This window comes from Orbicella faveolata, unplaced genomic scaffold (assembly GCF_042242905.1).
Source record: "Orbicella faveolata isolate gen_17 unplaced genomic scaffold, um_ofav_v1 contig_34, whole genome shotgun sequence".
NCBI lineage: Eukaryota > Metazoa > Cnidaria > Anthozoa > Scleractinia > Merulinidae > Orbicella > Orbicella faveolata.
In genome coordinates this window covers 7852501-7879717 of record NW_028301563.1, presented here as the reverse complement: position 1 = coordinate 7879717, position 27217 = coordinate 7852501, and the positions used below count along the sequence as shown (strand labels likewise).

The window sequence follows — 27217 nt, the reverse complement described above, 5'->3', positions numbered from 1 at the left end:
TAAACGTTTGGAAAACTGAGAGCTCGGGCCATCCTTAATCGTTAGATTATCGATCAGCTTTGTTGTCTAGTCGAAGAGTTGTGACATGTTTGTTTTTATCGAGAGTGTTAAACCTTCAAGTTTCAATAACGATCAGCACAAATTTATCCACATGATTGAAATACTTATTAAGTAAGCATTCTGGCTAAGAGGGTTTAACTAAAGAAGATGACTACGGTAAAAGTGACATATATCTGCATGCCTTATATGCAAGCACTTTCTCCCAACTGCTATATGTGAAAATGTATGAAAACTACTCAGGAGAATAGCAAGGTTGAGTAAAAGTGTGTTAAAAGAGTTTGCACGTTGGGCCAATTTCAAGAGAGTTATGAAATTTTAGCTTCACCACACTTCACAAAGCAGGGCCGTTACGTCGATGCCTTTTTATAATTAAACAGTACCCTGGTACTGGGTTCATACTACTCTACTGGCGCAGAATAAAACGACAAAAGCTTTTAATAAAACTTTTGTTTTGATGAGCATGCCACATCTTGCGGAGAAGCTCATTACAAGCCTCGAGCTCCGTTTGTTATGAAGTCCGTTTTGTTTTTCAGGCTCTCGGATGGCTGGGGATGACAGGGCTCATTAAACGATGGGAAGCTTAAAATATTCCGAGGAAGGTGCAGGGTATCAAGACGCACACGGCGGCAGACTGCATAAATGAGGACTCGCATTAATTGTAATCATATATAGTGAAGCACAAGCTTGAAATGTTTATTTGCTTGACCTGAAACCTGAATCTGCTGTATCCTGAATGGTTACAGCATCAACCGTTTTATTTTATTTACAGCATTTAAGCTCCCTTACATAATTCTCAACAATTTCTACCATTTAATATGTCGGTTTAATTTGTGTTTTTGGTGATATATCAAAAGAATATCCCCCATTGGACGATTCTCTTTATTCTCATAACCTTTTTATACGTCGTTGCATACGATCAGATTCGTCAAAACGTTCCGCAATTATATGTTCTGTCTACTGTAAGTCGTGTTAGAAATACAGGTGTTTATATATTATATATTATTATTATTAAAATTAAGGCAAACGCAGCTTGCAAATTTTAGCATGTATTTTACCTTGAACAGTTGGTTGCCTGTATGCAAACTTGTAGCTTTACTCATCTGCAGTTAGGTGACGTTCAAATTTATGGTAAGATTCGGCTCTTTTGTTGGCAGCAGAGCCATTTAAGTACCTCAAGCTGGACCTTTCGGACTTGTTGCAGAAGCTGGACTCAGAGAGACCAGCGTCTCAGTGTACTCAAGCTTGCAATTGTCTTCGTACTCGTGTCAATGTATTCCTTTGTTCATTCTTTCTTTCGTCCCTTACTGAGATTGCTTTTTCATTGTCTTGTTGATCGAAATTGGGAGTAGAAATAATGTCCTTATCTGGGACCTTCACGATACTCGTACTACGGATTTATATAATTATATATAGTAGAAGTCTTAGTAGAAGAAGTCTTTATTAAGAAATCAGTCACAACATACGTGTAGTTCCAAAGCAGAATATCAAGGGTCCCTGGTATAATTTGAGGTTAATTTTTTCTCTTTTTTTTTTTTTTTTGGTGAGGCAAATGTCATACAAAGTAGCTTACAAGCCTCGAAACCTTAAAAACAATCGAAGAGAAAGCTCCCTGTTTAAAAGATGGTATCACACAAATTCCTGATTATTGGTGAACAAGTTGTGTACGGTCATCTTCATGGCATAATAGGTTATACCATACCTAGGATATGAATATTAATCTGTTAATAAAAAACCCCTTAATTTCAGCTTTAGTTGGGAAATATTACAATAAGACAACATAGCCAAGTTTAAGGTAGCATTTTAATATCAGTGTTGTACATTTTGAAGCGCCAGGAGTATTTTGCATAAGATCTTTTATTCCTCGTGCGCTTTACTTTGCTAATTGTCTATGGCACTTTACAATAACAATTTTAATTATTTTCATTTTTACTCTTAAATAACAAGAGTGAGGGTCGTAAAGTGATGACTCTCACCTACTTCGTTTGAGCTACCTGTGAAGAAATCAGCTTAAAATAAAGAAATGCTTTGCTATTTACATAAACTACTACACCGAAGTAAACACTACTGTATATTCACATTTATTGGTGAACTGAATAATCATTGGAACCATGCACTCCATAAAAGTGAGGAAATCAATCCTCTTACTAATTTAGCCAAAGCTAAAATGAACGATACCTTTTCATCCCCTACCCACTCCTACATAGTACTATATATACTATACGACTTTTAAACTATGCTAAATCGCTTTGTATTTCTTGATTTTTTTTTTTTTTTTTTGAATTTCTAATACTATAGCACAACAACCATGCATTGCAGCCTTATATATGATAGAGCGAGGGACAAAAATCCTCTTTTAGAGAACTCTTTGTAACCATGGTTACACGAAATAAAAACAACATAAATTAAACCAAACAAACAAAAAAAAAGGAAATGAGGAAACGTATAGGACTGCAAACTAACAAGTAGACAATAAAACATCAAAAGAAAATAAGACAATTTCGTAAAAAAACAAAGCAAAGGAAAGTGTAAAAAAACAAACAGAGACGCAAAAACTTAAATCAAACATGAAAGTAAAGAAAGAGACACAAAAACAAGGAAACAAACAAGCACATACACCTGTATGGTGTATGAAAACATCATTCACCTTCTAATGCCAACAAGTTATCATTATGTGGAGCAGTCCTAAATTACATCGCAGCATTTTAAGTCAAAGTGATGCTCGTTGGACCTCTCTTTGCACGTTAAATGTTTCGCCTGTTCCCTTGGTTTAAAGAAACGGATTAAATCGGAAAAGTGACCATCATCCAACAAAATATAAAGTCTAGAGATAAACGCGTACTTTTTTTGATTACATTTTTAAACCAAAAAGTATCTAAAAATAAGGTTCTTTTTAACAACGATATAAAAAAGCGGAGGAAAGAGATAAAATTAACGGGCTTCGAAATAGGCCTGGAGTTTCGTGTGGTTTGATGCTTGTTCCTATTTGGTTTTGGGATCTCCTTGTTGGCCGACAGCTTGAGACTAGAAAGATCGACCCAAGCTGAATATCATCAAACTTGACATCGCACAGCTTTTAGAATGTCGTCAAGTGTTGAGATACTACACGCAGGCACACTACATGATATACTTCCGCACCACGCAACAGTACCTCAATCAGTGACTGTGGAGTCGCTTACTGCAACAAGAATGGTGTCACGATGTCACCGAAACGCTGTTCTTACTTGTCGCTAATTTTTACTTGTTCATGCTCTACAAAACCTTTGCTTATAAAGAAAAATAAAAAGTTTAGAAAAAATATCCTAAAGAGTACTTCCCCCTTCAAAAACCAAAAACAAAATTTCAGATCAAACAGAAAGAAAAACTCTGCAAGGAGCCTTGATTGATAGAAGGAATTTCAAAGGCACCAAACATTTTTCACCATACCCATTCGACACCCTGATTAATTGTAATAGTCGACCACAAACACTAATCTTTGTTGAACGACATGCGAAGGTCGAACTGCATGAGCCTGCAAAGGTCAAGCAAAGCAGCATTTTCCCCTAAGCTAATGTTACCATTAGTTTTCAAATAAATAATAATACAGTATGTAAATTATATGTTCTTTTTCTTCTCCATTTGCTTATTTATCGGGAAGATCAACGGAAGCAAACGTATAGCAATAACGTCACGAAAGAACCGTCAAATTATCAGGTTTAACACTAAGGTCATTTCTAACTGGATTAGTCAGTGCTACAGTAACGGACGGGACAATCCACTAGGTAACCCAACTTGTAGATGTAGTAGGAGCTGCAGTTCTTTACTTGAATGGAGAAGAATTTTTCACAACAGCCTCCATACGTCTTAATGCAGACTTTGCTTTTGACTGTACCCTCAGTCACTGTAGGATGAGATCCGTTCAACCAGGCAGGGAAGTTTGCATCACATCTGTCAATCGGTGGACATGTGGTCACCATTTTTGTGCCTGCGGCTCCTTGGAAGCGATACCAGCCATAGAGTTTGTGGTCACAATTGGGGTTCACTGTTACGTAGTCATATTTCCTTGTTGCATCTGTCAGATTTTGGTAGTTCTTACATACGTCAGCTAAGGCAAAAATAAATATACGTAAATGACCGACAATTATCGTTGGAATTACTTTTACACAGTACTGTTTGTGCTAAAAACAACAACAATGTTGAAATAAAGAAAAATACCTTCAACAATGTTGAAATAAAGAGAAATATAGATAATAAGCATGAGTAATCGTATGAAAAGGATTACAATTTTAAATTCGAAAGGACGTACACTACGAGAGATATTCGAAAATTCTCTTTTCAGGCCAGTGCAATTTGAAAGTATTTTCAATCATGGTGAATCGATTCTTATTTGCTCGAGCTTTTTATACGATTACTCGTTAAAAGTATGACTGAGATGGGTACGAACGCGCGCATTAGTAAATTTGTTTTGCAGTGCATATCAAAAATAACGATAAATTGGCCTGCCATCAGCCAATCACAACGGATCTCGACTTATGCAACAGTCATATAATGATATCAATAAATCAGAAAAAATACATCATTAAACGTTTATAATTATCTTTAGTTAATACACACAGGCTTCTGCTTTCCTTTTGATAAGTTAAATCAGACTTTTTCAGAGCCAAAAAAGAATAAAATAACAAATGCAACCACACTTCATAAATCACAATCTGTATATAGTTCGTTTTCACATGACCTCAGCAAAATTAGAAAGCTCTCGAAATCACTCCCACTGACTACTAGCGGGATAAGGGTTTTGTCTCAACAGAGTGTTTCCCTATGGGAGTTTTTTTTTTTTTTTTAATCTGAGGCGCACAAATTCAATGACGTCTGAAATATTATAGAAACGAATATTTTCACCCAAATAGTGTTTGGCCGACTGTACTTAAAATGTACACACAAATCCCTTATGCAGACTTATGTAATATGCCAAAGTTTCCGTTTCATTGTTGGTTTACATCCGAGTTCTGGCTATCAGCTCCATGGGGGTCTTCTGAGATTAATTTGCGACCAAATTTTGAGCTGTTTTTCACTGGCAACTCTCTCACAAAGATATGATTGGCAGTAAGGCAGGACACAACTCGTACCCAGTGCTTTCTCGCGAGAAGCAAGGGCAATGATAACGAGGTTGTTGAGACATCTAGACATCTAGAGTCAATCAGAGTCATAGTTATATGGCGATGCTATTTACGTGACGTATTAGATGACAGTGGCAATATAAGCCGTTGTAGCAGAAAAAAAAACATTAACACATATTATGCGTCATTATTATATCCAAAAATTAAAATTCAGAAATTAAGATTGAAAACTTTGCTTAAACAGTAACATTGTATTGCGAAAGTTTTGTTTATTTTTTTTATTTTTTTATTTCTGGGATCTCGGTCGCGTCTCTTCCAATGTAAGTAAGGCCGGTGCGTACTTCTTTTACTATTTATTAGGCGATATTTTCATCTCGTGCAGTACATAATTGCACTTTTTTCATTATTTTCTTTCTTTGCATGATTTCACTCTTACATGTATGCAGTTTCTGAAGTAAAATAGCTCTCGCATTGTTAGCATTATATAAATATCATATCGATTGTCGCATACGTTGCAAGTTGTTTTACGTATTGGGGGTAGAATTCCGAAAAGTTCAATTTTTATTGGTCTTAACTACGAGACCAGCAAGTGCAACGATCTTATGCCCCGCCCCCAAATATAACAGCACGCAATAACATATGTATTAAGGCGTTTCTTGTACGGTCCGTTTACAGCATGTTTCAGTTGTTATTCACTTTCATGGGAAGTTAAACTTAGGCTTATATTGCTGGACCCCGATTGTGGAATGTCTTACTTAAAGCTGATTGCTTGAAGACAACTAATTCGTAGCTGGAAACATAACAAACAGGTTTCGTATGGTATAGAGAGAGACTGCAGTAAAGACCAGTTAGAAAGCTGAAAATGCTGCAACACACATCTTCAGAAGTGACGGTTACAAAATATGACAAGATTTAAGGACCAAAACTAAAGCGAGGTATTGGTAACCAGTTAGACAACAATGAACAAAAGAAACTAATCCGGTGTGAATTAATATAGAAAGAGTTCTTCACCACCGATGTTTTCATTTAGGGCGCGTTTCAAGTCTTGTAATTCGTAGCTTTCTTCCAAAAAAGAATGGAAGATTTTTAACTAGTGCTTTATGTTTGAATGCTCTGACCAATTTTCAAACCAATAAAAAGTTACATGACTTGAAAATTACTATAATATATTAAAAGCTTCATCATTACTTTAGTTGGCTTAATTTCATGGAAAATAATTCTCTTAAGAGAATTTCGATTATGAAATAATTTAGTTTCGGTTCGACTCGATTCACAGAGTCAGGTATACAACCAGGGATTTGTTTTGTAAATAATGTAGTGGATAATAGCTTGTTACAGCTCCCTGAAGCTAATTTTAAGTAACGTGGATTACCAATATTATTTTAAAAATTATTCTCTACCTTCACAGTTAAGACCGTTCTTTACAAATCCATCTTTGCATTGGCAGTTGTACGATCCATCCGTATTCTTGCACTCAGACTTGGCAACAGCGTCACATGAGTCGACCTGTTCAGCACATTCGTCGATATCTGACACGAGAAAATCTGATGTGAATGTTATATTTATCCACCGTAGGAATACACATATCTTAGTTCCCGTCCAATTCGCATCCAAGTGACATGGGCGCGTTAAACAAGCATTCTGTATCGGGCATGCAACCTCGTTCCAAGGGATTTTCCCCCAGAAGAGGAAAAGCCGTCGAAACGAGCTCGAGTGTCATGGACGGACTTTCAGCCACAATAACATAATTCTTACCTAGCGTTGTCAAAATCAGGATAGTGTCAACCGGTTAAAGACAGTACCCAGATCTTATCGATGAGAAGCCAATTTTCAAAATTTTCCCTAAGGCTGCATAACTGGCGGAGTTTCGCATGCGTGTGCTTTGTTTCAGACGTGGAGTAATACTATAAGTTCATGCATGTATGCATCTAATAGTAGGCCTGCCAAACGATTAGGTGATCGTTCAATACAGATTTATCTATCAAACACCGGGTGAATTTGCTCACAGAAATTTCCATTCCAGAGCAAGTAAAAGGTACAAATAAGTTCAAAATAGATCATTGGTCATCATGTATGCGTTTTGTATCATCCGTTGGATTGTCAGATCAGACTAACTTAATGTCTTGTCAAAACATTAACAGGCGTAAATGTATTGTTTTAGAGTAATTGTTTTAGAATGGCAAATGGAGAAATGCGCTCTTCCTTAGGTCACAGATTTTCTTGCGAAGCTTTTTTCTAATTTAACTAGCCAATTGAAACAGACAAGTAAAACCGAACGATATAATCTCCCGACGTTTCGGCGACCTCATGACGCCATTATCAAGGGTACAAATGAGAATTAAATTAACAAATGCGAGTTCAAGAGTTTTAACTAATTTACATAGCGGAGGTGGCTACACAAATACTTTAGAACGTATAGAATCCGTTTGCACGTTCAAACTCGGTGTTAATTGTTTGATGTAAAGCATCTCGTTGACAAGACAATCGAATTTGTTCATGCATTTCTTGAGAGGAGTGTGAGCGCTTGAATTCTTTATTCTCACGTCTGGACTACCCTCATCACCTTATCAACTCCACCATTAATACCTTTGTCAACTCGAGAGTTGCTGACCAGCAGCCATTGCAGGCTTCGGGAAAATTGGCGGGAAATGATGTGACCCGAGTAGTCATACCTTTCAAGGACCAAGACTCTGCTAACATTGTTAAGACGCAGTTGAAAGACCTCAGCATTAAGCTCCAAGCCACAATCCAGCCCGTATTTGTCAGTCGGAAAATTGGCCAAGACCTTCAAGAATGTGAGACCAAACCGCAGCTGGTTAATCAACAGTGCGTAGTGTACCAGTTTAAATGTAACCTGTGTGATACAGGGAGCTATGTTGGCTACACGCGCGGGCATTTATATGCCCGCGTGGATGGCCATAAAAGCATGTCATTTTCAGTACGCAAACACTATGAGAACGACCACGCGTGTGCTGTCCCTGAGGACCTCCTCAGCTGTTTCAAAGTTTGAACGTGCAAACGGATTCTATCCGTTCTAAAGTATTTGTGTAGCCACCTCCGCTATGTAAATTAGTTATAACTCTTGAACTCGCATTTGTTAATTTAATTCTCATTTGTACCCTTGATAATGGCGTCATGAGGTCGCCGAAACGTCGGGAGATTATATCGTTCGTTTTTACTTGTCTGTGTATTACTAAATTATTGTTAATACAATTGAAACAGACACACTAAATCAAAAGCCCAAAATCTTATCTTTTTTTCTACCAGCACTGTCTCTAAATCTACTTTGTAGTGTTAGTAGTAAGTAACTAAGGTGTCGTTTTGTAGACTGCTTCAAGTAATTTTCAGTAGGCAAGTAAGCTCAATTAGTAAATTGTGAGCTTTGTACTGTAATGTAAGTCATGTTTTGTTTAGCAATGTAATGTAAGTACTAGTAACGCTGTAAGTGACTGTTAGTAAGTGCCGTTAACAACGTAATTGCAAGTAACGCTCTAAGTGACTGTTTAGTAAGTGACCGTTAGTATAAGTAAAGATAAGTACTAGAGACTGCTAGTGATTAATCCAATAAGTACAGTGATACAATAAGTAGAGAGATGTTGAGTAATGTAAGTAGAGTAATGTAATGTAAGTTTAGTCCTGTACGAATGTTTCTTTAAATAACAATAATAATAGTAGGATAGTTTTAATGAAAGTCATGTGTTTATTAAGTTTTTTTTGTGTGTGTGTGTGTGTGCGCGAAAGCAATAAAAATGTGAAAAACAAAACAAAACAAAACAAAACAAAGCAAAACAAAACAAAAAATAGAGATATGAGTCTGGAGCCAGCGCTATTTTGAACGGGATTCATAACTTGTCATTAATGCAAATGCTATTTAAAAAAACCATGGTTTCTTCAGGTTTATGGGACTTGTAAACTGGGTCACATTGATTGTGAGCTTTGAAGGGAACATTTAACAGTTTACGAGAAAGACTAAAATAACTAACATCCATAATCTCTTCTTGGTCTGCTTCCTTGGCTACATGCCTGGCGTGGCTTCCTTGCTGACCCCCTCGTCATGGACGTTTGGCTGACGAATACTAAATGCATCACACCCGCCACTCCAAATAAAACGAATGATACACGGTTCAACATCGTTCAACTATTTTTGATCAACAAATGTTGAACATTGTTGCGACTTGTTGAACGTTGTTGCAAATTGTTGAATACTCATGCAACTTTTGTTCAGCAACAACTACACATTTTGGCGCGAAGTTGAAATGGCTGACAAGGAAATGTTGCTGTCGCTTTGTGCTCCGAGCGTTGTCGCCGTTAATATGAAGCGTCGACAAAAAAGACGAAAACTATCACCTGAACTAGCGAGGATTTACTCACTCGCTGTTCCAAGTTTTGCTGCAATCTCTACCAGAGCTTGGTCTCTCATGTCACGGTTTTTGTGATCCTTCGATCTTATATCGTATATGCACGGAAAAGTCTCGCACAGATCGATCAGTTGACTGGTGTCATCAAAACTCCATTCGAACTCGGCTGATTCCCACTCTTCGGCCGCCATGTTAATATTTCCAAGAAGGCAAGTGACCCCAAGCTCGAAAACGATTAGTTGAAGCCATTTAACAAGCGGCAACCTCTTGAACGGACTAGAGCCAAGCCCTATTTTCTTTTAACAACGTTCAACAACTTTGAACATGTTGAACGGCACATTTCTGTTTCAACGTTCAACATCACATGATACACTGCTCAACATTTGTTAAACAGCAGCTGCAACATTTGTTAATTGCTCAACAAATGTTAAGAATGGCTGACTGTGAGGTCGAGAAACGCCGGTCAACGACCTATTTAGCAAATCGCTCATATTTGGCCGAAAGATACCCTTGGGTGACCTAATTCTAAAAATCATATTTAAAGGTTCCAGAGAATTTTTATTTTTCAGAAATTCGCAAAAAATTGAAAGCGCGGTCAAAGTGCGGTTTTTCGTGTAATAAAATGACCAAAATAAGGTGCGAGGACGAGGCGCTGCTAAAGTCTTAAAATAATTTCAATTGACTTCAAACTTCACACAAATGTGGAACAACCACTCTAATTTATTCCTCGTTTTAAACTAATCTCAGAGATGTCGATATGGTGGTTTTCCGAATCATTTTAAAAACACCTATGAAGCGTGTGAAAAATAACGGCAAAACATAGGTCATGTTTAACAGCATCAAAATGCATCTGTTACCTCACTTTCCGATTATTTTACTTTACAGCCTTAAAATATCATTATTATACATATACCATGCCAAGTTTCATGCTCGAACTCGCAGTATTTCCCTTTGTGATAAACGAAAATCTATGTCAATGTGTTGGGCGTAAATAACACAATAGTTATACACGAACAAGAGACAAATCAATTTCAACGGCGAAAGTAAAAGCCTGTCATTAATTAAAATCCCGTCAATTCACTGCTGTCAGTAGAAACATAATGTCCACTACATAAAAACTGTTTTTAGACGCTTTCGGAACATTGCGCGTTAACTTTGTTTGATTTCCTGTCCGCCGTCATGTCTAGTTTGTCATCGCGGGCATTTCCTTAATGTAAACAACACTCTGAATGGTTGTCATAACAAACGCAAGAGATTTCCTGGAACCTTAATGTTTGCGATTCAGCAAAACGCTTTAAGTTCGTTAAGACACAATAATGGGCCAACTTGGAATGCTGTTTAGCAGTAAGGACGTTAAAGGACTGCGAATTAATCGAGTTGAAATATTTTGAAGCAAATCAAAATCGCGCCTTTATCCTAATTTGGTAAACAGCCGATCTCCGTTCAAGTTCAAGAAGTCGAGAGGTTAATCCGGCAATGTATCACCGGTGCAACAACAAAATCAAACGTGGTCATCAAAAGTGTAAGTTTAAAAGTGTAGTGGCAAGTTTCAAACAAATTTCAAACAAATTTCGCCTATATAAATTGGAAACAAGAAGTGAAACGGTCTGAGCCGAAACAAATAAACAAAATGTTAATACGACTAATTTAATCAGAAAATGTTACAGAAAACATACCTAAAAGCCGTCGATTCCCCTCAATACCACTCCACATTGTCTTAAAGAGCCCAAGCTTTCTGCTGTAAGAATCAGGGGCCTCATGAATCTGTTTTTACTATATCGGCAACCATGCTGCGGGGCTGATATTCGAGACTTAGTAAAAGTTGTCACACAACCGTACGAGCAGCCCAGTCACGCTTTCACTGCTCTTGCGCAAATGTTCAACATTTCGCGATTTACATAAACCGATTACAAGTTTAAAGTAGTGACAGTTGATTGAAATGCGCTTTTTAAAGCTGTCCTATCCAGGAGCAATTATTTCTTGTTCTTGAATGGCTCTTAGCTGTAGCTACAGTCCGGCGGGGAGGGGGGAGGGGGGAGGTGATACTCCGGGAAATTTCGGATATCTGTATGGCGTGGAAGACTAAGTGGTCTCCAGCTCTTAACGCCAACACTGAAACACCAGATGATTCTCGAAGTATCACAGGGATCCCTAAGCTACATAATTTTGAGTTTAGCTCCGCTGAGTCAATTACCTGTTGGCGCGCATATTGCATTGACCGTGGACAGGTGGGGAAACAGTTCAACCGGAAAAGCCTGTTGCACATTGTAATTTAGCGTTGTCCAACACGCAATCGGTCTGGTTGTAATGCTAATCGTATTTGATAAAATCTCAAGTTTTCTTTCGACACATGCTGGCGTGACATACTACTAGATGGGCGTGGCAGGGAGCCACGAGTCAAGTCAGTCAACTCCCAAAGCTTAACAGAAGAGTGATAGTGAACCACTGGTGGAAGGACTGCAGATTGTCCCTACGCTTTAATCTGATAGGCCTCTGTGTTATTCTAATGAACTTATGCTGTTATGATGATACTGTTTAGCTTTATGATTATGCTAATGGTCAAGGGTTTCTTTTGCTATTTAGTCAGACATCGCTCTTTCTTTATTTGTGCTGGAAGCATCGTTCATTTAGCCGGCCATCTTGGATCCACTAACTTGGAATTCAGAATTATTTTCTCAGACATAACACACAAACTGCGGTGACAAACATGACAATAAAGCGCATGTTGGAAAACAAAATTCATTTAACTTGGCGTTTCGTATGTTTCGACATACATCTTCAGAAGTGACTGTTTAGAATAGGAGTAACAACTGAATTTTAGATAAGTTATTAACAATAACAATGACAGAAACTGAGAAAACTTTGCATATTAAAAGTGCAAATTAATAACGACAAAGTGTTTCGCTGCTAACATTGTCATTCAGGGAAGGTTTCAGCTCTCTAATTAGTATAATCTCCTTTATCTTGGAATGTGTATCTGACAGATCTTTTGCTAATATCTCAAAGTGGTCCCATTTTAAGTTGTGACCAGTTGACGTGACGTGATTGGCAGATGCGGAAACAACGAAAAGTGAGCGGGCGGATGAGGTTTACTTTGTATTTCCTAGGTGTGAAGGAGTCACATTTTGTGTACAGGCAAGTAAAGGTCTTCTTTAGGCGAGTAGATGTTGACAAAGTATGACTGTGGCGTTTGATGAGGATATCCAGGAAATGGATTGTACTGTTCTCTTCAAATTCAACGGTAAATTTGAGATTTGCGTGACGACAGTTATAGTAGTGTAGAAACTGAGTTGCTATGTTTTACTGTCGAACAAGGTGAAAATATCGTCAACGTATCGAGACCGAATGGAAGGGCGAGCGTTGTTGTTAAGAACCCTTTCCTCTTCAAAAAATGGCACATAAAGATATTGGCCAAAACAGGACTTAAAGGAAAGCCCGTTGCCATACCGTCAATTTGGCGTTTTATTGCCATGTTTGTCACCGGAGTTTGTATGTTATTTCTTATTAAGCTAAGATGGCCAAAGAAAAGAAGTATTTTCTCAGAAGGTCGGTAAAAAATCGTAAGTTGTGGGAAAATTAGTCCAAAATAATAATGATAGTGAAATGATACTAATTCTGCAATGTTGTCGAAGAAAACAAGAAAAAAGGAATTTTGTTAAAGACGACCCAACAGGCCATGTCAGAATGATCTTTTACCTCTTTCCCAAAGGGAGTCTTGGTGCCGACCCTTTCCCTTGCAAATTAAATTCGTTTTCATCTGAACGGTTGTGTACCAGGCCTCGTTTTAGTGCAACTTGGAAATGACCCATTTGACCTGAACCTCTCTATTTAGCTTGACCTGAATATCTCTGGTAATGTCAAATGGCGTGGAAAAACAGACGACAAACCAAAATTTTGAAAAAAGGATGAATGAATTGACACTGAAAAAATTCTAAAGAAAATCCAAAGGCCAAAAGTTGAAGGCCTTTGTTAAATATAAGTACTTCTTTCAGCGCAGTTTTTTACAGGATACTTTCTAAATAAAATAAGTACAGTTCATAGTAAGTAATCTGGTGATCCAGTAAATTCTGTGCCACCAAATAGCATATAACTTGTGATCATCAATTATTTGAACATTACATTATTGGTCTTACCTGTACAGTTGTGTCCATCTCCGGTATATCCTGGATTACACGTACAGTTGTATGAACCATGAGTATTAACACAGTCAGCATTGGCATGACACTTGTGCGAAGCTGAAGTGCATTCGTCAACATCTGGAAAAAAGAAAGTGACAATAACGAAATATTTACCTCGTGTTTTATGCGGACTAAGCATCTCAACTCCAAACTGCTCTTAGTTCTATTTGGTTAAAGGGTCTCATTATAGAAGACGTTTTTCGTTTATGTTGTGTTATCCTTCAGTTTTTAGCTAGAGTATTCTCAAACTACACAGAAAATAAGTAGTCAATAACATTTTTATACAAGAAAAGGTAATGCTTAACTTTTAATCGCGAGTTAGCGTCATCCGGCTTACGAAAAACCCGACCCAGGACGCTAATTGGATTTTGGTAACTCATGGTTGGGGGGAACGAGGGAAATACGACTCAATAACTTAAAGGTTAATTAAATCATGGAAATAACAGTCGATATTGTGAGAAGATAACCAATGTCCCTAGGCTGTGATAATGCATTGGCGAGATGAAAGTAGCAATGTATGTCGACAGACAGATGTACATTTTAGGACACTGGCTGGTTGTTTCTTTGCAGGAAAACTTCACCGATGATACCGTAACGTAAACCGTCTTACCATCTGTACAATCCTGACCCTTGAATTCAGGAGAACACAAACATCGATATCCTTTGTTGGTAAATCCCGTCTGGCACGTGCCATTGTTCTGACACGGTTTCTCTCCACAGGCATTCTTAGCCAAGAAGAAAGAAGAATACAATTTTGAGTTAAATTCTCATTTTATTCCCAAATTTACTCCGTTTAGTTCCTCTGAAAACCTAAAGACAGACAGACAGACAGACAGACAGACAACCTTTATCGATGCAGGACACCGTAATGACTCGATTTAGCGCCCGGGGCGCTTTTTTTTTTTTGGTAGCTCAAGGGAGGGCGTTTATCCGAGAAGGCCGCTGATTCAGGATAGGGTGCTTATTTCTTTCTTGAGAAACAGGCGAATGTTTAAAACAAAACTTTAGCACGGTATTTATTAACAGAAACTGTAATAGTAACAAATATACGGTAAATGTTCAGTTAACGTGAGGGAATTTTAGTCATTTCGACGCCACTTACGTGTCACTTACGGTACATCAGTACGTAAATAAAAGCTTTCCGGTGCGGCGTCTTCGACGTCCGATTCGGTGATCTCGAAAAAGAATCCTTGTCGCGTGAAAATAACATAATTGCTCATCGTCACGGAAGGGAATGGTAGCGCTTGTGGGAATAGGGGCGCTTACTAGTTAATAAAAACACATTCGAAGTGGGGCGCCAATTCGAAAGGAGGCGCTTATTGGAAGGAGGGCGCTAAATCGAATCATTATGGGGTAATGCATAATAAAATTAAAATAAAGTAAAATAAAATTAAACTTCGTACAAAGTTTATACATGATAGATACAGTTCATCTAAAATTCTACTAACATAAGATTTTACAAACTGAATGGGATTAATTAACTAATTTTGCTATTAATTAAGCTAAGCACATCAGGAAAGTTGATCTTTCGCTCAGCTACTTCATACTTTCCGCTCTTTGATGGTTTCAGATGAATTTCATTATAAACCTAATTTGATTAGAAACCACACACTAACCTTTGATCCACGATAAATGTAATTTTGCATTGACTTTAGATCACTAGGGTATTCAAAGTGAGTTGAATTATTCAGTTCACAATTAGTGATCGCCGTGGACCTTAATTCCATGTTGTAACTGACAAAGTTGGGTTCCATAAAGCAGAGAGCTCCGCAGAAGTCTTTGAAAACGGACTCAACGGTTTTTATTACGTGGTTAATAAGTCGTTTGCCTTGAAACGAGAGCGCGGATCGGAACTCCAGTTGACGGCACGGGTCTGTTGAGTAAAGAGTCAGATGATCGATAATTATCATTAGAATTCAGTTTGATTTTCTTGAATACATGCAGTAACCACTCCCACACAAGTGATTCGTTTTAAGAGAGGTTCCTCCTCCAAGATAATGTCTTATTAAGGAATATGCCTCCCCCCCCCCCCCCTCTTAGGTGGGGTCATCTTATGTGACCCCTCTTAGAGAGGGGCCTTATCATGTATCGCGCCAGGGACTCCCCGGTGGATGCCTCCACCGGGGGTACCCACTGAGGAAGTGGAGTGTTCCCCCAGAAGCCTTCCAATACGGCTCAACGGTTTTCATCACGTTGGCCATAAGTCGTTTTCCAAGCATGAAACGATAGCTGGCTCAGACTGAATTCCAGTTTGCGGCAGGGTTCTGTCAAGAGACAGATTGTCGAAAACTGCCATTGAAATTTGAATTTGCTGTAATCATGATAGCCGCGAGCTACTATGCCAAGAACAGGAGACAATATAGCGTCTTTAGTTACTTAAATGTCTTAAACAACATGGCGGAAATCCATGAAAAGATCGAAAGGCACGATGGTTCACTGGTGCTTACGTCGCCGGAAGTGCATTCGGAGTACTTATCTTCACATTTGCTGAATACGTATAGGTAGTGGCATAAATGCTAGTGCAGTGAAGGATTTTGACCTCAAGTTTAAATTGGAGTCAAAAGGCTCGCATAATTTTTAGGGAATATTTTTCTTTTGTATGAGGCTACTCCTTCCTGAGTGATACCTAAGTGTCTTAACAGAGGGACTGCCGAGGAAACATGCTTTTTATATTCCTTGGAGGACTGCATATTTGGCGATCTCGTGCGATGAATAAATCAATTACAATCAACTACAATATTCATTGTTGCGGCAGTTGATAGAATTGCTAATGGAACAAGGTGTTTAGATCCTCTGATGTTTTAAGCGAGTATCCACGTAATTATTCGATTTTACGAAGTACTGTTTTTCAATGTGTTTTAACAATGTAGTAATCATATGAGGCCGGTTTCCGAGATCTCGCTTCCCCACTATTTTTTTCGTAAAAAATTCGGTTTGTTCGTATGAGAAGCCGGGCTGGCCCGGTTACAACCGAGATCTGGGCAGCCGGCCGGGCTGGAAATCGTTCCCATATAAACACTCTAAGGACCTCTCCATATGAGCCCGGTAACCGGTACGAATTTTGCTGTCTGTTCATACGGGAAATTTTAGCCCGGTCGACCGGGATGAAATCCAAAGAAACGCAATCAAAATGGTGGAACATGAACTTGTATCGTTCGCGGCGGTCGTAGCTTTGCGGACTCTTGTAACTTTACTAATAAAGCTAATTCGCATACTCCTAAAGTGGAAATACATACGTACAAGACAAAAAGTATGCCATTTTTGGCGCTATGTTGGGAAAGCGAGGCCATTTTGTCTAGAAAGCTTCGTCCCGGTTACCCGGGCCGGCTGGAGTGTTCATATGGGAAAATTTTCATCCCGGTTTCCGAGATCTCGATCACAAAAACCGAGATCTCGGTCAACGGGCCAGCCCGGCTTCTCTTATTAACACATCGAAATTTTTACAAAGGAAAGAGTGGCGAGGTGAGATCCCGGAAACCAAGCCAGCCCGGTTGACCGGGCTCATATGAAAAGGCTCTTAGACTACTCTAGCCCGGTTACCGGGACAAAACATTTTCAACTGTACACGACCCCACGCGGTTTCACACGTGTTAAAGTTACACCTCAGGAAGCTGAATGTGTGTATACCCAGTTCTACAGCCCACAAAGCAAGCAAGAACCAAGTGGAAACTTTTAATAACAAAAATAAGTATCACAAGACTGAAGTGATCAGTGTAGTGATTAGTCTTTGCAAACACAACTTTAACCCACCAAATGGAAATAACACCAGTTTTTAAACTCTCAGCTGGACAAAGAAGTTGAACTCAAATTTCAATACTTATTGTTCTGCTGTTATTTCTATTCTTTGTTTATATTATTGTAGTAGTTCATAGATAAATCTTGTTAATTAGTTGAAATTTACTTTTTTTTATCACAATATGGAACTATTAAGCTGAAAATTAGTTAACACTTCCACTCGCGAGATCTAAAAGCTAATTCTCCTAACTGATGACCATACATTAGCTTTGCTTCTCAGGAAAATTTGGTATTATACACGACTTTCATAATGGCTGACGGCGCGAGGGACTGGTAATTACTTTAACATGAGATCGAGGTCAGAAAGGCCACGCTTGAACAAAGAGACACAAAGAGACACAAAGAGACACAAAGGCCAAGGAAGGTTGAATTGGACAGCTGTTTTGACTCGATTCGGTCGAATTATTTTCAAGAATTGGAAATGCCGACTCACTGTTGTGTTCCAGAATGCACGAAGAAAGGATATCGGGAAGACGATGGGACAAAAGTATCGTATTTTAAATTTCCGACCGACAACGCGATGAAGAAGAAGTGGCTTCACGCGATAAGAAGAGACGAAGGAAAGCACTTCAAGGTTACTGAAAATACAAAGATATGCTCCCGGCATTTCAGGGACGGTGATATTAAAAAATCTCTCGCCGGCAAGAATGAATTAAGAGAAGGAGTTGTCCCTTCTGTGTTTCCATGGATTCGTACATCGCCACGCAAAAGGAAGAAGCCGGCGGAAAGAAACTTCGAACTGACAGCTTCGAAAAGTGCATCACGGAAATTGTCTTCCTCAGCTATCTTTGTTGAAGAATTACCAAGCGAAGTGGTCCCAGATCTACCAGATTGTAGCTTAAAAGTCGAAGAAGAAACACAAACTGATTTTACCGAGCAGGAGGCCTACTTGAGGGAAATTATTGAGAACAATAAAAAAAATGATTCATAAACTCGAACAGGAAATTGAGGAACTTAAGCGCCAACTGCAAGATGCCCAGCGTCAAAATGATGTTCTTAATAGGAGATTGTTTAATTTTGAAAACTGTAAGTCAAAAGATTCAAATGCTGCTTTTTATACGGGCTTTCAAAGCTGGGACACTTTAATGGCTGTTTTTGAGTATCTTGACCCTGGGGAAAGAGGTGAGAACATTTCCTACTGGCGGTCTACAACTGACAACAACACCGATTACGGTGAAGACGACCTACTAACAAAAAAGGGGAGAGCTAGATCTTTAAGGCCCATTGATGAATTTTTTATGGTCATGTGTAGACTAAGGCAAGGATTTCCAGAGGACCATCTAGCTCAATTATTTAATGTATCAGCATCCACAGTTAGCAGAATAATTATCACATGGGTCAATTTTATGTTCTTTAAGTTTGGACAAATAAACATTTGGCCCAGCAGAAAAGTAATTGATACTACAATGCCCGAATCTTTTAAAGGGAAGTACAAATCTACTCGAGTCATAATTGACTGTACTGAGGTTAGATGTCAAATGCCAAGCAGTTTGCAGTTGAATGGAGAACTTTTCAGTTCCTACAAAAATCACACAACTTTGAAAGGTTTGGTTGGCATTTCTCCCGGTGGAGCAGTTACATTCATAAGCCAACTGTATACAGGTTCTATCTCCGATCGAGAAATTGTCAGAAGGAGTGGATTTTTAGATCTACCATTTGATGACAAAGACTCCATCATGGCAGATAAGGGATTCACAATTCAGGATTTGTTGCCTTTGGGGGTTAGTTTAAATTTGCCACCCTTTCTTGGAGCATCTTCACAGATGGCTGCAGAAGATGTGGTAAAAACACAGGAAATTGCAAGTTTAAGGATACATGTTGAACGTGCCATCAACAAGATTAAAAATTTTCACATATGGGACAGAGTTGTTCCACTACATCAAATGGGAATTGTAAACCAAATGTGGGCAGTGTGTGCATTCTGTTGTAATGTACAACCCAACATTATATCGATGTGACTATCACATTCATGTGAGGCACTTTAGAATTAATTATTTAATCCATAAGTTGCCTACAAACCTGTTCTCTCTCTGGATTGTATGGGACTATTAATTGGGCATTAGGATAGACAACATCCCCCCCCCCCCCCCACCCAACTGTTCTGACTATTTATTGTAAGATTTACATTATATTTTACAGACATCTTTTGTATCTGTAAAGACTCTTTTAACTTTGACCATGTTGTCTATGTTGTCGTTTCAGTTATCTTTGGTTTAAAGTTTGTAAACCAGTTGGATTTCAATTTTCCTTTGTATTCTTTAGCATACTTTGAAACAAAGGAGAATAAAAATCAAACTGATTTGAAAAATTTCAACCCAAAACAAATTGTTAACTATAACAACAGTAAGAATTTATTCATGTAAGGTATTAATTCCCAGCCAACAAATAAAATCACAACATTTAAAATAGATGAATTAAGTAGCATGGTATTACCAATTCTGTTTGAAACATACAGAGATGTTAGAACAAATAATTTTTTGCTGGGAAACTGTAGATAACTTGGTCAACCAGATGTAGCTGTGCACAAGATTTCACAGTCACTGTTGTTGTTTACCTGACAATTTCCCTCGAAAAGCTTCGCAGAAGCAAACTTAAGAAAATGTTCAAAGTAATAAGAGAGCAGTTTCTGATTTAGTCCAGCCCAGAAAACAGGGTCAAAAAGTATACGTTGAATATAAATGCCTTTGCTGGTATACACAATAAAGTCACACCACCTTGCTCCCGTAACCGCCATCTGTCCCTGGACTTGAGCATAGTAGGGGTGGTCTTCCTTCAATTTACACTCTGAAACACCTGTCTGTTCCATGAAGAACTTTGCATCTGTGCAAGCATCAAGGGGTGTGACATGATACTTGGTGTATGGGCATTTTACTTCTGCTATCCCAAAGTAATCAGTACAGCCAAAGTCAACTACTCGTGCATCAGGGGTAGCACCTAAAATTGGACATCCTTTTGATACCACAAGTCCACAAGGCAGTACCTTAACAGGTGTCCCTCTGTTGAACATGAACTTCTCGTACTCCATCAGGGCAACTGGTTCAAACTTTTTGCCGTGTTCTAAATATTTAGAAGAAACTGGTGTGGGATTCATCAGTTGCTCAGCAAATGAAGCGTGGTTTCTTTGTCGTTTCGAAATCAAATGATATTGCGATGCTGTAAATCTGAATTTTCTCTCTTCCTTCCATTTTGAGCATTCGGCTTGGTTCCTTGTTTGAGTTTCCAGGTCATTGATTTCATCTTCAACCAAAGTTAAAGACTGTAACAGTTTCTGGTCATTCTCAGACAAATTATCTGGAATTACCATGCTGTCAATGTCCCTTAGAGGAAACCTTGGATAATTTAAGGCATCGTTATTTACTTGATCGAGTCTTGAAATGCAGTTAATAGATGCAGTAGCCTCAAAGTGTGATTCTGTTAGAGCAACTTGATATGACAAGAAACTGCCAACTTGAAATTTGCCAAACTTTGTTTCCACATGTCCAACACCTGCCTGATCAGTCTGTTCATTAGCCATTTGAGATAGGCCCATATTGGGATCAATGTTTCTCAGTTGCTCCTTAAGATTTTGCTCGGTAGCCAGATTATGGGTATTTTTCATTCTTGCATCATACACAAGCGGTTTGATACCGGACCGTGAAGTGGATTCAGCATCCTTTATTTTTCTCACTTCTACTGTCATTACTGGCTGAGGGGCAATGTTCTTTCCCCCACCCTTTTTGTGCCACTGCTGGAGTTGAGAAGTACAAGCTACGGAGGACTGTTGATCCTGTTCCTCACTCAGATCTTTAGTAGTAGTAGAAGAAAATAAAGTATACTTGCACATCTTAAACATCAGCGCCAATACGTGGTTACAAAATCCAACTTTTCCTGCCACACACGAACAAGAAGCACTCACCACTTCTCCAGACAAGATACATAGGGCAATTTGCAGATTATGAGGAGGGTCGCTTTTTCTGAAACTATGGCAACACTTCCCTTTAAAGAAAAAGTGTCTGGAATCACTCACACATTCAATATCTTCCAGGTATTCGTCTTCTAAGAAACGCCTGGCCTTTACTAATCCGGTCGGAACGGTGTGATGATCTACATTGGCGATCGCTTTTCCAGACTTCAAAACATGGCGATTCATCTGGAGCCGCGTAAACATAGGCATCTTTTCCAGTGACGTTCCCCATCCAGAGCTAGGAAACTGTATCGATCCATTGATTTCAGTGTCAGGCTCAGATCTCGTGCCTTGCTTTTCCTTTCTACGGCTGTAGATTTTGTGAGGATCTGGATCCACGACCTGTTTGTCTTTGCCTGTTCGCATGTACTCATACACTCGTTTCACCAGCTCTGCTTTTGTCTTTAATCCTTTTCCCGGGTCTCCACGACATTTGAGCCAAAATTTAAGCTCTGAGATTTTTAATTCCTCAGGTTTTCTTCCAAGAAGAGAAGCGCCAGGTATATCATTTTCCGTAAGAAATATCGAAGTGCTCGCCATTCTAAACAAAAAGAGACGCGACGCGATCTTTTGGCCTTTCTGACCTCGTTTTCATGCAACTTGATCCAGGACTCTCGCGGTGTCCGCCATTATGAAAGTCGTGTATATGAGAACAATATCCACTAGATGATAGCCCCTCTACTTGACAATGTATCCAAATTGTAATAAAAATTTATCATGTGACCAAGTGACCACTGCTGGGAACAGGGTTATGTAGTTCACATTTGATTTGTTTTAGATTTGTTCAAGAATATTAACTAGGTCAGCACCGTAGATCCTGTGTGGAGCCCTACCCTTCCGCTTCCCAAAATGAAACAGAAGGATGCTCCTTCCTGCCATTTCCAGTGCTCCTTGAGGCTGGGTACAGGTAGTACTCATAAACCACAGTTAGAGTTTAAAGGATCTTTAAATGATATTGCTGTCAATGACATTTTATTTAGTTTAAACTTACGTGTTGCAACAAGCAAGTTAAAGTTTGAGTTCCAAATTAAAGACCATTCATTACTAGGTCTGTGAGCTTTCTCCTGAAAACAATTCCTTTTCCTGCGTCACAAGAGTAAACTGGATAAGGAATGTTCTTAAACTGCACTTAATTCTCCTTCATAAGTTCAATTTGAGTCATGACTAAATCCTCATCGATGTCTACATTATGTTTCTCACAATAATTGTGCAATACAAAACGTACATAAATAATTGTTGGGAGAACCTCAAGCTTGGAGTCCACTTTTGTAGTGAGAATGGACCATCTTGCCTCGAGTCGTCTAAAAGCACATTCGATTTGATTTCTGGCGGAACGCAGCATGTTAAAAGTGACTTGTTTCGAGTTTCTGTTACATGCGTCGTACTCTTTCATACGGAAAGGAAGCAGTAGGTATGCTGGATCACCAATGAGATAATTCGGTATTTTAACACTTCGCTTAACTAGAGTTTGGAATGCACTTGGCAATTTGCTGCTTCTTAGTTTGGCATAGATAGAGGAGTTGAATTGGCAAAAACTTTTGTATCATGCACACTTCCTGGCCACCTGCATTCATTCAGCATCTATAATGGAACCTTTGTAGTCACACACAGCCTTTACACTTAATGAAAAGAATTGTTTGTAGCAGAAAAAATCTTGTGAGTTCTCTGATGGGCATTCAATTGGAAGATGAGTCCCCTCAATGCAACCAAAAGCTTGTGTCATTCCAAATTTTGCTTAAAACTGCTACTTTTTCCCTCATGCTTTCTTCATTCTCTGGAAGATGGAGATATTTTGGGCCAAGATAGTTTGGAATAGCCTGACAAACCTCACTCACAGCAGCTAATGCAATGTTGAGTTCTATTTCAAAACTATTAATCGTTTTCAGAGATCTGGTGTCTTTTAAAAAATACAATGCAACTGCCACCTTTTTTTCCGCACTCAGTGCCCTGTGATAAGGTGACTTTGGCCTGGTGAAATGTAAGGCCTCAGCTCCGATGCGAGGTTCACAAAACAAGCCCTCGACATTCGAAAGTTTTCTTTCCAACATCATCTTCAGGTTCTACTCCGGTCCAGATGTTTTTCCACCACAAATCAGTTCGACCAGGTTTGTGCCAACAACTTCGCTTACTTCGCTTACATTGAGCCTTGCCTGCTGTATTTTCCACAGCAGAAGAAAGCCATTCAGCTGTAGCAACATAGCAACGATAGCTGACAACGCGAAGGATACGAACAATACAACTGTAGGTGGCGCCATGTTTGTTTACCGATTTGAATTTCGCGCTGACACTCGTTCTAAAAGTCTTAGGCTGCGCGGGATTCCTGCGGGTATTTTTATGGGCCTCTGACGTTCTTTCATCTCAGTAACTGGCATGAAATTCCCTATATGAACACAAGACAAAATCCGTCCCCCTTACCGGGCCAGGGGCCCGTTTCTCGAAGGTCACGAAACGTTTTCGCACCCGGAAAGCCATAGCAAAATCTCGAAGCTTATGATTACAGAGCTGTTTTATTCACGTAGTTTTAATATGAACAGAGGTTCCCTTCATAGAAGAAGTTTCAGGCGTGTACACCTCTTTGTCTTTAAATACCGATTAACTCAAAATGGCTTTACGGGCCCGAAAAGTTTCCGGGGCTTTCGAGAAACGGGCCCCAGCCCGGTAACCGAACTTATATGAAGAGGCCCTGTAGCTAAGACAATTCGTATTGGCTCCGGCCGGGGTATTTACGTCAAAGAACTGGAAATTTTACAAAAGTTCGCTTGAATAACGAAATTTCACTTTCTAATGATAAATATTCAGTATCAATAATTAATTTCAGGCAGACACGAATAATTATAATATGTAGGTTTGTTTCTTTAATAGAATTTGACAACTTGTTCCGTGTTTCTATCGAGTTATAGAAACACGAATGTAAGTTTGGGAGAAAGAGAAATGTTCTGGGAACGTGAGTCGACTCGTGTTTCTACACTAAAATCGATAGAAACGTGAGGGATATTTTTCTGTTATTTTTAGCAAATTCCGCGACAAAGAAAAAAACAAAAAAAAGAAAACAACTTGTTTACTTTGACCATACAAAGGTAAATTCTCTTTGCTCAGATCATCACTACGTCAACAGCTCCTGCTATTTCTCTGCCAGTTCTATCGAGTTTCAGTTTAAATCTGCTAGTGCTCTATCACGAATGCCATTACGCTACTCACTCTCTATTGAGAAAAATTGTTCAATAGAAACACGACTTTAAACCAAACAGCCCGTTTATTTTATATGAGCTATTTTCTAAACGAAATTGAAACATTTTACTTTGGTAGTTTGAAATTAACCAGCACATATCTCAAGTTTATTAAGTACAGTTGGACCAGGCTAATTCGAACTGGGTTATTTCGAATTCTCTGTTATTCCAAACTCGAAACCATTTTCCTTGGATTTGTCCCTCACTCATTTGCTATCTGCTATTTCGAACTCTCGCTGTCTCAAACTATTTTTCGTTTCCCCTGGGATTCGTACTAGAGGGGATACATTTTGAAAACAGAATGTAGCTCGGCTAGAAGTTGCGACCATTCTCTCTATTTTCTTCGATACAAAAGTTTAAATGTGCAATTAGAGGCTGAATAGAATTGAAACTGATATTTGGTGTCGTAAGAAAGAAAAGTACACATTTATCATTCTAGCGGGGCGATTCACTTGCCCTTGCCACACGCAGTTTGCTAACGGAAGACCGGAAAATAATTACGTCACTATTGATAACAAGATGGGTTCCTTATCTCAAGGAGCTATTTATTCCATTACATTAACAGCAACGAATTTTAGAAAGAATTTCCCGTCAAAGATGTATTATATTTAATAGAGTACTATAAATTTCAGAAATTGATTCGCTAATGACTTCCAAGGAATTATTTTAAACAGCGGGTACCTTAACAGACAAGATGCAATAAAGATGATTATGATATCACTAAAATAAATTTCGAAATTTTCTTTTCTCCAAATACCCAAACAACGGCATTTCCTGATTCTCGAGAATATCTGCAGAACTTGGAATTGAAATTTTAAGTAATAATAATTACACAGTCGGAACAAACCGTTCCTTTTGATTCAAACAAAAGTATTACTGAAGTTTTTTGGCGTGATGAAAAGCACACGGTCACCTTGTGCTTGATTTGCTATTTGAAGCTCTTCTGCCTGACAACATTGTTATTTTAAAGGTAAAGTAGACTTTTCTTATAAGTATCACATAAATGTAAAGGCGAAAGGAACAAACCAACCAAAAAATAGCCTACTCACCTTCGCAATTCACTTCTGCCGTCAGTTTACACAACAGGAAGACAATAAGAGTGCTGTAGTCCATGTTGAAAATTACATTGATAGTCTTGTCGCGAGAGATAAACCTCCGACCAGGACATCAATGATAAATATTAGCTCGCGTGGATAGCTCCAGGAATTAACTGAAGTGTCGGTTTAAAACAGAATCCACGAGAAAACTGAAAACGACGACAGGACGGACGAGTCTTACTGCAGTCCACTGAAGTTTGAGCCAATAAAGCTGTTGTTTTGACAAGCATGCCACATCTTGCTGAGAAGTTCATTTCAAGCCTCCGTTTTGTTATGTAATTTTAATGAGGTTCGCTTTGTTTCGGTTAGGATTTTGTAAAACAGGCTCCTGGATGGCTGGAGACGACAGGGTTAATTAAAAGACGGGAAGCTTAAAATAAACGTTTTAAGAGACAAGGTTATCAAGACGCAGCTGGTGGAAGAGAAGAGGGAATTGAAAATGCCTAAATTGCATAAAATAGAAGGTCATTGTGATCGTTTTGCGAAGCCCAAGGTTTAAATAATTGAAATTTCCTTAACTGGTTAGAACACATACCGTTTTAAGGACGGTGCCTACTAAATATAAAGATGTTTGCGTCAGGTTAGGACCACGCGAAAAAAAGTAGATCTTTGCAACACGCATTTTTTCAAGATAATTAGCCTTGAATCTCAACAAAATGTTGACATCAGCATTTCTCTTAAAGAGGAAAGAAATGATATTTCTTTACAGATTTCCTTAGAAAAGCAAACCCATTTATAAAGATTTTAAAACTGCATGGTAAATGGTAATATAAAAACCACAGTTTGGTATGTTCTTATCAACAAAATCGTTGCAAGAGCGCTTTTAGGGCCTCTGGCAGCATTCCTCTGGTTCAGCTAAAATACAGTGTAAATACCTTTTGCTCACAACCAGAAACTAATCACGAGTTGAATAGGCTCGCCACTTCCATTTCATAAGGAAAATGTAGAGGTAGCCAAGCGCTTTTTAAAGTTATTCACCTTTTTTGAAAACTTTTACGGTACTCATTGCATTTTTTCCTGTCACCTCCCCAGTAAGTAAACCATTTGCGTATCTCGCACTTGTTTTGCGCGCGCACTACGCCATCTGCACGTATATGTTTACAGTTGAATTTCAGTATAATTTTTTGACAGATAACAGCTAGTTTTTCAGCCAGAAGACGTTAATAGTAAGTGGTTAATAGTAAGTAGAAAAATCTTGCTTTTATTTTTGTCTTTTACTTGGTAGCGTAGTTGATTACGTCAGTGTCAACCCAGCGCGCTCGTGTTGCTTAAACAATGCCTTGCGTGATGCGCAGAACGTGTGCGCACTAACAAGCATAGTGACCGTCCTTAATATGCTGGTTTTGGGATTTTGGTATTACCTCAAAAGAATATCCTTTGTTTCAGGCATTTTTTCTTTTCTCGTCACCTGTGTCTCATTGATTCCCCTAGGAGAAACTTTTACGGTACCCATTACATTGCCTTGG

General features: G+C 38.7%; 4 protein-coding genes across 4 annotated transcripts in view; 1 reads left to right on the top strand and 3 right to left on the bottom strand.

The window, feature by feature from the left end:
* Nucleotides 1-1846: 1846 nt before the first annotated feature.
* Nucleotides 1847-27217, bottom strand: part of LOC149104515 (pancreatic secretory granule membrane major glycoprotein GP2-like) — a 290181-nt gene continuing 264810 nt past the window's right edge. Inside the window, exon 2 of the mRNA XM_089271037.1 lies at nt 1847-4141. Within this exon, the coding sequence (XP_089127163.1) occupies nt 3780-4013 (234 nt within the window). The 5' untranslated portion in view covers nt 4014-4141 and the 3' untranslated portion in view covers nt 1847-3779. The remainder of the gene's footprint in view (nt 4142-27217) is intronic.
* On the bottom strand, nt 14121-25934 carry LOC149104531 (uncharacterized). Its single transcript, XM_089271241.1, has 3 exons — nt 25704-25934; nt 15306-15562; nt 14121-14414 (listed from the first exon to the last, which is right to left on the bottom strand). Exons 1-3 carry the CDS (start codon nt 25765-25767, stop codon nt 14121-14123), a joined length of 615 nt encoding a protein of 204 aa, XP_089127367.1. The 5' UTR covers nt 25768-25934.
* On the top strand, nt 17863-19442 carry LOC149104532 (uncharacterized). The gene has a single exon (XM_089271242.1). The coding sequence runs from the start codon at nt 18405-18407 to the stop codon at nt 19440-19442; it is 1038 nt and encodes a 345-aa protein (XP_089127368.1). The 5' UTR covers nt 17863-18404.
* LOC110049364 (uncharacterized) lies at nt 19818-22064 on the bottom strand. The gene has a single exon (XM_020755154.2). The coding sequence runs from the start codon at nt 21965-21967 to the stop codon at nt 19988-19990; it is 1980 nt and encodes a 659-aa protein (XP_020610813.2). The 5' UTR covers nt 21968-22064; the 3' UTR covers nt 19818-19987.

Coding starts and splice junctions, on each gene's coding strand:
- LOC149104532 (XM_089271242.1), top strand. CDS start 18,405: ATGATTCATAAACTCGAACAGGAAATTGAGGAACTTAAGCGCCAACTG.
- LOC110049364 (XM_020755154.2), bottom strand. CDS start 21,967: ATGGCGAGCACTTCGATATTTCTTACGGAAAATGATATACCTGGCGCT.
- LOC149104531 (XM_089271241.1), bottom strand. CDS start 25,767: ATGGACTACAGCACTCTTATTGTCTTCCTGTTGTGTAAACTGACGGCA. Junction 15,563..25,703: donor GGCAGAAGTGAATTGCGAAG/GTGAGTAGGCTA, acceptor TTTACTCAACAG/ACCCGTGCCGTCAACTGGAG. Junction 14,415..15,305: donor ACATTTATCGTGGATCAAAG/GTTAGTGTGTGG, acceptor TTCTTGGCTAAG/AATGCCTGTGGAGAGAAACC.